General features: G+C 31.1%; 1 protein-coding gene across 1 annotated transcript; it reads right to left on the reverse strand.

Annotated features, from left to right (window-relative positions):
* Positions 1-1,367: 1,367 nt before the first annotated feature.
* Positions 1,368-6,563, reverse strand: LOC105113320 (zinc finger CCCH domain-containing protein 3). The gene is made up of 7 exons (XM_011009455.1): positions 5,943-6,563; positions 5,068-5,237; positions 4,843-4,896; positions 4,026-4,142; positions 3,605-3,916; positions 2,200-2,475; positions 1,368-1,996 (listed from the first exon to the last, which is right to left on the reverse strand). Exons 1-7 carry the CDS (start codon positions 6,010-6,012, stop codon positions 1,655-1,657), a joined length of 1,341 nt encoding a protein of 446 aa, XP_011007757.1. The 5' UTR covers positions 6,013-6,563; the 3' UTR covers positions 1,368-1,654.
* Positions 6,564-12,937: the final 6,374 nt, after the last annotated feature.

A 12,937-nucleotide genomic window follows, 5' to 3' on the forward strand; every position in this document is an offset into this window, starting at 1 on the left:
TGAGCATGCTCTGTTCCTTCCCCTGTTTTTTTAAAGCGATAGGACCAGGTGAAGTGCCCAGAGCTTATCATCCAGTTTCAAAACGCAAGTCTTTATGCAGAAGCAAAATGAATTAAGCTGTAAACAATTAAATGTGCATCTCTTCATATTGAAGAGAATACACCTAGAAACCTCTCCACCTCTGGTACCACCACCATCTCTGCCACCAGAGGCCATCATCAACCACCATAGAAGCTCCTCACTGTAATTTTTAAGGCATGTTTTATATATATATATAAAAATTTTCTGGATTCGTAATGGCATTAGATATATTTCATGAAACTATTATGTTTCATTTTTATGTCCGCAAGTGTAAAAATTCATGTTCCTATACATTCATGTATTTTTTATTTATTTTTTAATGACATCAAAATAGCCTTAGTATAACTTCATAAAACTATGTCGTTGCTTTTTTACATATGCATGAATGTATAAATATTTTTTAAATTAAAATAAAAATAAATTGATAAAATATTTTATTTTTTGAGACTAGTATAAAAAAATATTAAAAAAATCACTTAAATATTTTATTTTTTAGGGTTAATTCTAAAATTCTTTGTTGAAATCCCAATTCTACAAAATCTTTTATTTTTAGAAATTAATATTAAATTTATCAAAGAGTCATATTTTTAGAGACCAATGTTTTTTCTTTAAAATGAAACAAAAGAAGTCACAAAATAAATTCAAAAAATAGTTCAAACCATGTATAGAATAAATTTAAGAAAAAACCTTAATAAACGTAATTTTTTATTTAAAAATATGCAGTAAAAATAATGTCTTCCTTTTTTTTAGCATAACTAATTCATCAACGGAATCTCTAAAAATAATATTTGATTTCACATTCTTAGCTTTTTTTAATTACTATATAATTATTATTATTTTTTATTTCAAGGAATTCTAGGCGTGACATGCGTCAAGTCAAGTGCCCTCGTAGTGGAATCTTGGTCAGAGGGAAGCCAAAACCGCGACACATTTTACGATGCAGACCACATCGTCCAGAACAGTCTATCCATCACTCGCAAGGGAACCGAGGACCGAAGATTTCTTACAATACGTTAGCTTTCGGACCAATTAGTTAAGGGACCAATAGAAAAAGAAATCCATAGCCATCTTTTTTTTTTATGTAACCAAACACACCCTAGGCTACAAATTGCAGAGCATGCACGCTTTTTTTCCTATCCCCATCTGCGAAAAAACACAAATTAAGATAGAGAAATAGAGGCTCATATTTTAGCGAGCAAAAACCAGGTCTTTATCCCAAAGGTTCTAATGTTCGCTGTCACCGCAGCTGAAGTATTCCGACTCACGAGGCCACTATTTCATCTGTACAAGGCAGTAGAATGTTGTTTCTAATGGACATCACTGAAGAAGAATACATCCAGGGACGAATATTACAAATTTCACCTGCATTTTATTCACAACAAAAAATGCCCTTCCATACTCCCATCATCTTTGCTCAACACATTTTCAAACCACGTATCACACTCCGCAGATACACAGGTGAAAAGAGGGGCTGGAGGAACTTGTGACAAAAATCTCCTATAAGAGTACCAAGTATCAAAAAAAAAAAAAAATACAAACCAGAACAAAATGGTGAGACTCGAACTGAATCGAATTAATCGTGTGACGGTTCTGAAGAAGCCTGTGAAGAGTGTGGTGGTGGGGAACCAGCTTGCTCGGTTGGATCATCTGAAATCTTTGTACTTGTATCAGGATTCTGATGCTTATTGTAGCTTGCACCATCAGGATTGTGGATCAAATCAGGGAGTTTCGACAACGTAACAGGAGCTGCTTGTGCCATTCTTGGATAAGTTATCAGAGATGAATCCATTATAGATAAAGATGGCAGGCTCAAGCTATAGTTATAAGGATATGTATGTAAGGGGTGATCATATCTGCAGGTGGGGCCGAACTTGCAGATTCCATACATACTGTAGTCTGGACACATGGCTTGCCCCTGCACACAAAAGAAGAGCAAGAAATCACAGCAACAACATTCAGTGTTTTGCCATATAAACTGGATTTTTTTTAATATATAAATAGTTCACCAATAAGTTTAGGATGCCCACTAAATTGAAACGACCACAATTATCCAGGAGTATTATTTAATGTAATGTACTGATTGCATACCACCAAAAGTGAAGTATATAGAGAACTTACAGGTCTCGAGGGAAGCCCAAGCAGGCCCATAGTATTGGTTGCTAGCTGTGCAATCCTTTCTTTTGGGTGATGGTATTTGCAGTCAGAACCATATTTGCAGGTCCCAGTGCTCATAAAATGCCGGCATTCTGGTTGACCAGGTCTCTCGGGGAGAATAGGGCTCACTGTTGATAACATGTGCACTTGCCCACCGGAACCAGAGTCACCTTGGTTCCTGGAGTCATAAGCACGATTGGATCCCAGAATACTGGAAGAGGACATTGGATTCAAGTTTCCCTGATTAACAAATAAAACTGTGACGAGGAAAAAAATAACACACTTCCCCAGCAAAATGCAATGATAAGGAATAACTAGATGCAATATTAAAAGAGCCAATGAGTAAATAAATATAGAGAGTTTCTATCAAAGTTTCTTTTGGCTACATCAAAGCCACGTTGCAGTACAGCTGCTGCATGCATATGCCCCAGTACTAATTTACTACGTCTCAGAGCCAGTTCACAACTTTTTCCACAGGTTTTTTTATTATTGCTTTTTGAGAGAGAGCACCACCTGATGATTTATCATTTATTGCATCCAATAATCTTTAGACAGATCAGTTGTTTATCTAGAAATAATAATTTCCCTTTCATACTCGGATTTCAATTCAAACCCACATGCAAAAAAAAATAAAAAAAATTAAATCCTTTATACTTCTGTGTTCGAGTCCATCCTATAAGTACTACTGTTTGAGATGAAGCCCGAAACCCAACCACTTCACACCTCCGAAACAATTGCCTTTGCCAGATAATAGCAAATAGGCAATTACTTCTTTGATGCTGGATGTAGAGGTATCATCCTGTAACTTTCTTCATATTGACAATGCAACTCATTCAAAAACCGATTCAGCCAGCACAACAGGCTCAAGTAACTAATTTTACTTCTGGTTTTGCATTGATCTTCTCAGGTACGAACTCCAAGTTAATATATCAAACCTCAAACCCAAGAGAGGAAATTGGTAGATAAGCAGAAATATTTATTTCTCAAAAGCAGTAAAATCAGATCATTAGATCTTTCAAGATTTTTTTAATTAATATGGCACAGTTCATGCTGCTTCAAAACAGCATACCAATGAAATTCAATCACACAAAGGGAACTAGAACATAGTGCGAAATGGCATGCATGGATTATTGGCATCATAATATAAAGATCTAAATTCTAACCCACAAAACTTTGCCATTCAACTCTGAAACAACCAAGATGCAATGACAAATCATTGTCTCTAACGCACACAGTTTTTCCATTCAACAGTAAAGCAACCAGGATGCAATGCCAAATCATTGAAAAGCACAACCTTCCTTGTCAGCATGCCACATTTATGTTAATCATTTATGGAAAAAGAATCCTAGAATAGAAATCATCTAGTTACCACATAGGTGTTCCAGCCTGGGACAGGAACGATGCCTGGAGGAGGAGAAACAACAACAGGCATATAAGCTTGTGGACCTTGTAAATTTGTGCCAGACATAAGTGGTGGCCTTGTTAACGACCATGTTGGAAGTCCACCTACATAAGGCAGGCCAGACGATGGCACTAATGGTGATCCCGTAGGTCCAAAGGCAGCAGCTCCAGTTAGGGAGAAGCTAGTTCCCAATGACGCAGGCTGGGGATGGTGGAATTTGCATGCAACTCCAAATTTACATGATCTGGTCCGCATGTAGTAAGGACATGATTTTTCATCCTAAAAGTAAATATTCCCAAGTTAGAAAGTGAATTTATATTGTCTACAGAATTTAATAAATATTAGGAAATCCAGGAAAAACGAGTTTAATCCAGATGTCAAGAAACACCTGACGCATAGGAAGACCTAACACGTTAAATGAAACTGGTCCGGCACCATTCCTGTCTCTTGGATGATGATATTTACAAGTAGATCCATATTTGCAAGTCCCTGTCTTTAAATAATACTGCAATGGACATTTTGAAGCAGAAAGTAATAAATTACAAAGTTTTGTAGAAAGCATTATCTCTTGCAAGATTTAACTAGTACTCCCTCAAGGAGGAATTCCTTGTGTTTACCAATAACCACTGATAAATTGTCGAGTTTCACTTCAATCTCCTCAATCTCATAGAATTCCAAACAGATGTACTGAAGATCAAGCCCAATCAAACTCTTTTACTCTAAATCATGTGTAATTTTTTATTAATCTAAAACTTCATGAGCTTCTAAAAAGAAAGGCTCAAGGAGTGCACCGATTATTCTGGCAGAATAATGTAGCATTTGACATCAGCCATCGTGGGTATCTCAAACAACCAAAAGGCCATCCCTTTGTGGATAAGCAAATATCAAACAAAAAAGTCACGCAATACAAGTATGATTTGATCTAGTTTAATAAACAAATGAACTGACAGGTGGTTGATAATATATGCCCATGGTAATATGAGAATTTCTCCTCTTCCATTGGAGCCACAACAAAAATGTACTATTATCAACTCACCAAGATAGCAAGCAAGAGAGAAGTAATAAAAGAGAAACACAATATACATACGTAAACAAGCCAAATCTTTTTGTTTTTCTTTTTATGGAAAATTCCCATGGTCATCAATCACATGATGCTCAAAATGGGGTGAGCTTTTTTTCATGAGACAGAGCGGAGAAGAATTTACCCCACAGTCAGGCTGTCCAACTCTCTCGGGAAGTTCTTCTCTCAATTGCGTGCCCTATACAGAGAATAACAAAATTAGAACCACAAAATATAAGGAGAAATCAAGGTCGAAAGTAGAAGATGTGCACATTCGATGGAATATAAATCAAGTTTGCTTAGCCCCACTGAAACCACAGATATGAGCCAAAGAGAGGATAACAACTTCTAAAGTAACAACGCATCTTACCAGTGCAGCACAAACAGGATGATTATAGCGACAATTGCTTCCATAACCACATAATCCAGTCCTTAAATAATATCCACAATCTGGTGCACCAGGACGATCTGGGTATGGACTTGATTGAGCCATACCCCCTTGCTCTTGATGATCATGTATTTTCAATCGCCAAATTGCTTCTGCAACACATAAAAGGTTAGAAAATCAAGTCAGAACCACTCAAAGCCTACATAAGGATTACATCATTTACTACGGCACCAGTACCACAAACCCACAGGAAACCAAACATCAAAAGTTCAACGCACTCCATTTGTAACAAGTTTGTACTTTCCAAACGAAAAGAACTATAACATGGATTATACTACTATTCACAAAATAACAAACAACAATGCCTCAAAAAGAAGCCTAAATTAAAAATTTGTTAAGAAACTCAAATCATTCAAGCAAGAACAAACTTTCCAGCTTCATCAACATATTGATCATAATAGGGATCACAATAAAGAAAGTGGAATCTGCAAAAGTTTCATTTCATCAAAATACAAAAATCATCAAAGCCCAAAACTCTTAAAAACCAAAAACCCACCAATGATCAAGAAATTTGATAAGAAACTCAATAACAACTTAGCCTAAAACATCTAACATGATCACAAAAAAAAAAAAAACACGAATATAAAATTACAGTTTTCCAGACCAAAAAAAAGTTATTTGTAACATGTTCTGTAATCAAGCATTTAAAGCATTGTATTTGCTGATGACAACAACAGAAGCAAACTACCAAGCCATGATCACATCACTTTAGAAAAACCCAAAAAGGAAAAAGAAGAAGAAGCAGATCTTCACTGCTTCGAATAAATAGTCCACGGAAATATGATGCTACTACCTACCTTCAATGTTATCAGCAGATTGATTTGACACAGCATTGCTCTTAACCTGCCTGTTGTTGTGGTCTGGCATCACAGCACAGTTTCTATAACAAAATAACAAAAGGTTTACTTTATCACTAATTTATTAGTAAATTTCAGCTTTCACTTACAATCAACAATCAAAACGACCCCCTAGTTAACAACCCAATTTTTCATTCCTTGACACAAATCCCCAAACACCCAAAAGAAAAGGAAAAATGGGTGTAATTCTGAAAGAAAACTGAAGAAAAAAATCAAAGGATGTGTTGTGTGGTGCTAGTTATGGAGGTAATGTGAGTGAAACACAGGGATAACAACAGGTAAATGAAGAAGAAGAAGAATCCAATAGTCAAGAAATCTAAGAAATATATTCCAATTAGATTTATACAAAAGAGGAAAAAATTCTCTTCCTTTTTCTCTTTTAAGAGTGTGAATTTGATTTTATTTATTTATTTATTTTTGGGTGGAGTGATGATGAAGGGGGAAGGAAAGTCGGGATCTCTTTGAATGTGTGTGAAACCAAACAAACAAATATGTATATGTGTGCGTGTATACACATCAAAGTAAGTTTCTTGCTCTCTTCTCCTATTTTACTTGTTTTTTTATTTCATTTTATTTTAATTCACGATTTTCCTCCGAGGCGTGCTCTCATTTTATTACAGTCATTTAAGAATATGAATTGCTTCTGATTATTACTTTCTGTGAAAGGAAATCCTCTCGACCGTCGATTCTTTTCGTGATAGATGGATCCCCTGCGTGAAAGTCTTATATTATCAACTCTTTTGTTTGGGTGTTAGATTACCATAGTAGCCCTGGTACTGTCTGTACTGTAATTACTCATTTTAAAAAGATTATTTATATGTTATGGTGGAGATTGTTTTTAAAAGAATTTTTTGTGTTAAAATTATATATGGAGATTGTTTTTAAAAGAATTTTTTGTATTAAAATTATATAAATAATTTTTTAAAATAATTATTTTTAATATTAGCATATTAAAATAATTTAAAAATATTAAAAAAAATATTAACTTAAAATAAATAAAAAGTAAAAAATATTTAAATTTTCTAAAAAATATTTTTAAAATACAAAAATAAACAAAAGAAGTTCTCACGTGAAATTTTTTTTCTAATAGTAATTATAGTTTATGCAAAACAGATTTTTTCCTGAATAAGTTTGAAAATATTTCCTTACATTACATTACATTAATATGGTGTACATAAATAATTAATTAGTTATGGATTTTTAATCCCTTGTAACTCTTTGCAAGTCATTCATGATAGGGAAATTGTGATGTTAAAATTAAAACTGGTGTGTTTCTATTTTTAGCATCTAATACATGCTGTTATTTATTTATTTATTTGCATGAATAATTTATTTTATTGTTGATGATAAAAAAATTTATAATTTTAAAATTTGTTTGAGAGCATGGTTTAATTTATTTTTATAAAAAAAAATTAAAATTATTTTAGCTATATCAAAAATAAATTTTTAAAAATATTAATTTAATATATTTTTAAACCTAAAAAATCATTTTAAAAGCAATTTTTATTGTTGTTCTACAAACGCTAGGTCAACCGCAACTTTGGAAGGTTCAAATGTGAAAAATACTGAAAAAAAAGACAGGAGTATATCATCAGGCCAGCTCCCGTTTACATGACATCATGAATAAATACTCCAACAAGAAAAGCAGAGGGTATTCATGTCTTCTTACTTGACATAAACGGACACCAAAGTAGGCGTGGGTATCACGGTTTAATAAAAACGGGAATCGTCACCGTCAAAGCGCGCGAACTCGAGGGGGCGGCGATGAGATGTGGGCCATCGGATTTAAATTCCTGGTGGGACCCAAGTGAAGTTCCAACTGCTGATTCTCCGAGAAATAACAATACTATCCCCACATAGTACAGTTATTTCTAATTAGCAGATGGTGATATAGGGGCATTTGCGTCATTGAGGACGTTAAAGGTACCATATCACTGAAAAATATCTCCTCGTCTACTAATTTATGGGTTTTGTTTTTTTTTTTTTTATCTGGCTGTAGGGAGAAAATGTGAAAAATCGTTGCCGTTAATGGGAGAGTGACATGGACCGTTGGATCTAAATTTCTTTCATTTAAGGAGGTAATGGGACCCATAGATCCCCGGGAAGTGGAAAGAAAAGAGCTTGTCTCGGATTCGCTGCGTGGAGGAGGGAAGTGGGTCCCGACATTTATCAGATTGTTATGGCCAATTTACTAGCCGAATTAACAACCGATGGGCAACAGATGGCGCGGTTTAAACAACCCAGCATTTTTCATTTTTATGTTTTAAGAATATTTAAAAAAATATTTTTTATTTTAAATTAATTTCTTTTGGGTTTCCATATTGTTTTAATGCCATGATACTAAAAATAAATTTAAAAAAGTATTATTTTAATTAAAAAATATATTAAAAAATAATCACTATCACAAAATCATAACATCTGTCCATTATATCGAATTAAAATAAATAAATAACTGTCAATTATATCGAATTAAAATAAATAAATAATCCTGAGAAATGCTAATTGGATGAGCAGGAGAGGCGGGGCTCATGTTTTATAGATGATAAGGCAGCAAATGGGCACCAGAAATGCTTGAATTATGAACAGTAGCCTGTTAGCGATGGTTTTGAAAACCCCCCATTCTGTGGGACCACTGGTATTATGGTTTTCTAAACCACATGCCACGAAAAGGCCATCCTTGATTTAGTTAATCTGGTCGTGGCGACTCATGATTGGAGCTTGTTTCCATCCAATGTACTGTAATGCATTTAAAGCCTATTGGTTACACGCAAGCATTTCCACTCCCACCAAAACATGGACAAGACACTGACACTTGTTATAGCACCAACTCTAACACCCTTCACTTTGGTCAGGATTAAACACCGCATGGGATGGTAGCTTTCTCATGCAATCCAAATTCTAGTTAATATATCGCCCGTTATATTAATTCGTTAATTTGTCGTTCCTTTGTTTTTTTTTTTAGTTATAAGAATGTTCTTTAAAAATATTAAATTTTTTTCATTGTTTTTTTACTTTAAATTACTTCTTTTTTTATCTTTTTTAACTTGTTAATGTTAAAAATATTTTTTAAAAAAACTAAAAATAGTTAATGTTAAAAATATTTTTAAAAAAAACTAAAAATATATATTCTTTGATATATTTACTAAAAGAAAATACTTTGAAAAGCAAGAAGTACTTACCATATTTTTATTTTTTTAATTATGAGGTCAAGTGACCACTTGCAAACAGGTTTGAAATCATATTACATTTCTTGTTGTTTTAATATAATTATGTTAAAATAATTTTAAAAAAATAAATTAAATTATTTTAATATATTTTGAAATAAAAAATATAATATTAGTGCGTTTTTTTTCATGGAAAAGTATTTAGATAAAGAAATGAAATTAAAAACGACTCCAATTATAAAGGCAAGATCCTGAAAGGGTACTATCGTCCAGCGGAATTAATTTTGGCCCAGGAAATCTCTTGCCCCCCTCCTAGACATTGTCAGGACATGAAGTGGGTCCCTAAAAAGTGAAATTATTTCGTAGTGTCAGGTTAGAGAGAGGGCAGGCAGATACTAGTCGTACCGAGCCTCCAAAAGTAAATGCAATTGCGTTCATCAAACGCGTCGTGTCGAACAGATAGAGATTGATTTTTTCAGTAAAGGATATTTCATGATGTTATTTTAGTTATTTTTTAAAATATTTTATTTGAAAATTTATTAATATAATATTTTTTATTTTTAAAAATTTATTTTTAGTAAATAATCCATTTTTATTTTTTAAAATTTATTTTTAGTAAATAAACCAAAAAATACAAAAAAAATTAATTTTAAATCTTAATAAAAAAAATTGAAAAGCAATGTCTAACACCCTTTAAATAAGTTTAAAAAATGTTTATTTTGTGGTATTATTACTGTGATTTTCAAAAAAAAAAAAAAATTCTTTTTGCTTTAGAATAATTTTAATTTATTTTTAAATAAAAAAATAAAAACAACCGCTAACGATACCATGATGAATTTACCTGGGACTGTGTTGGAAAGAGGAAAAGAATTCTCTTTGCCTTGCTGAGCACACTCATGACCTATCTGACAAACACGTCAACAATATTTCCTGGTAAGAAACGCTGCCACTTTGACCTGACCAATGACCACTTCTCTCGATTTTTTTTGGGGGGTTGATCCAATTTTTCCACGAGAATATTTTTTTTATGTGCTTTGGTGATGATAATTATTTTTTAAAAGTATTTTTATTTAAAAATATATTAAAATAAAATTTAATATTATTATATTAAAATGATTGAGAGTATTAAAAAAATTAATTTAAAGTAAAAACTTATAAAAATATTTAAAATATTTTTAAAATACAAAAAAGGGGATTTCTTCTTCTTCAAGTGCCATTGGCTGCCGTCAGTCTTGTGATTGTTGACTATAACGACCAATCCTTGCGTTCGCTTTCTCTCAGGTTTCGCTTGTCCACGTGTGAACACGTATGAATAAGCTTGACTGCCGATCCAAGCATAGCATTGTTTAGATTACTTTCAAAAAAATTAAAAAAAAAAAAAAGTGTATTCTTTTAACCTATTTACGCTACAGCTTAAAATAGATACTCCTTTTTTGATATGGATGCTAATTTGCAGATCGAATTAAAAATAAAAAAATAAAAAAGATTTCCATCAGATATTCCCCTCAAATTTGATTAGATTACACTCTCTGATCTACTTAGCTAAAGAGTTGTTCTGGTGTTGTAGGATATTTTGTATATAGAATTGTTTGTTTACCTGGTTCAATATGTTTTTTAAATTATTTTTTATTTAAAAAAATATTAAATTAATTTTTTTATATATTTTTAATAGTTTTGATACTCTCATATCAAAAATAAAATAATAAATATAAAAAAAATTATTTTAATATATTTTCAATTAAAAATTTTTTACATCACATGGCACTAACTTAATTATCCCTAGTTTGTGTTTTTTTTTTAAATAATAGTTTGTGTTAAATTTGAGTGGAACTTGTTATAAAGTATAATTAAAACAAAGGTTAAAATACATCAATTTTTCAGTATATCAATGTTTCACTATACACCAAGAGATGAAATGGCTATTTTTTCATTTTTAAACAAACTTAATTAACTAGATATTAGAAACAAAATGATCTTTTTCATAGAGTTTGATTCTCATATTGATTGGGACTCAATCAGAGTAATCATTTAATATTTTAGATATATAATAAAATAACTTAAATAATTTTAAAAGCAAAAAAAAAATGATTTAAGGACTTTTTGATCTTTTAATGATTTGATTGTAAAATGAAATAACAACATTGCCTTTAAAAGCGTAAAAAAAAAACATCCAAGGGTTTTTTCATCTTTTTATTATGATTTTTTTAATTATAATAAATTTATAACACCTTTAATTTATAATGTCATGAAATATTTAAATATTTTTTTACAAATGTCAAGTATTGGATTTTTAAAAAAAAAAACAAATTGCAGAGTTTTCTCTATTTTTGTTGGTACCAAGTTATCAACAACATTTCTGTTATATACCATTACAACTTTCATCTTGATCCAATTATCCTAGATGACATTCATTCATCAAACAATAATTCAGTATTTATACTTATCAATATATTCAAGTCTCATAATATTAATCACTATGTCAACATAAAAATACTACTAAAGCAATTCAAAAGATAAACAAATTCATCACTAAAAGTAATAAATGCTAACTAACTATATATATGCCTTTACACTACATAAATACAACATGAAGATTAAGAATCATATAATATTTATATTAAAATATTATCTTATTATTTTGAAAATGATTTGGTTATACTAACAACTGTACATATATATGATACATCCACTACATATTACACCTTCTATTTGATTTTTACGACACAAAAGTAATATGTCTATTATATATTATACATTTTTTGCTTGATTTTTACAACATAAAAGAATTTACATATAAAGTAAAAACATAAATATTACATTCCAAAATGGTAATTCATAAACAGGAAAATTCCCGCATCTAATGATTTGCATCACCTTGCAGTGTACTTGTTTCAACAATAACTATATTAATTACTTTATTCACTATATTAGTCTAATATTAATTATTTACTCTTAACCTTTGAAATTTAATACTTCTACTTCAATCTAACTCAATCCTTTAATTTATATAATCTTTTCAAAACTTAAAAATCCATCTAACTGATCTTAATTACCAAATAAATCTAACACTTCCATACAATTAATCATAAATTTGGTTTCCTTCCTCGATCACTGATTAGTACTTAAAAGTGCATTTTTATCATGGTTTTATATCATCATTTTGCACTTGAAGTATCAATAACTCCTTAACCAAAGCATGTTTTATAATAATATATCTAATAATATAAGATACATTTAATTTGTGGTAAATGTCTTCTACTTGGGATGACCCAGCTTTTCTTATCTGACAACCAGTTCCAGGCACAACTCCTGAATCAATCAAGTATCATTATATCATTAATCTATCAATATTTTTCTTATGTGCCGAAACACAAAGCATATAATATTTTTATATGTTCTTTATTCTTATAAAAATTCATTCTCAAACATAACATTATTATTTTACATACAACCTCATATTTAACTCAAGTTACTTCTTTTCCGACTTTATGTTCATAATTCCTCCATCAAACAATTCTTGTATTATTTATACACTCATATCATATTATTTATTTTATCTAAATATATGTAAGAACTAAATTCAAACACAATCTAGACATCTTGTCTTCATGTTTTCTTTTAACTAGTTTATTTCTCTTTTAATTTGAATTTACTTATTATTTTTTTTCCTCAACTTAAATGCTATTTCTTCATTTAATCTTCCTTACATTTTCAAATATCATGATTAAACATGGTTTTTCTAAATATTAACATCAAAACTCGTTCTCCCAC

The sequence above is a fragment of the Populus euphratica genome, unplaced genomic scaffold, assembly GCF_000495115.2.
Source record: "Populus euphratica unplaced genomic scaffold, PopEup_1.0 scaffold411.1, whole genome shotgun sequence".
Taxonomy (NCBI): Eukaryota; Viridiplantae; Streptophyta; class Magnoliopsida; order Malpighiales; family Salicaceae; genus Populus; species Populus euphratica.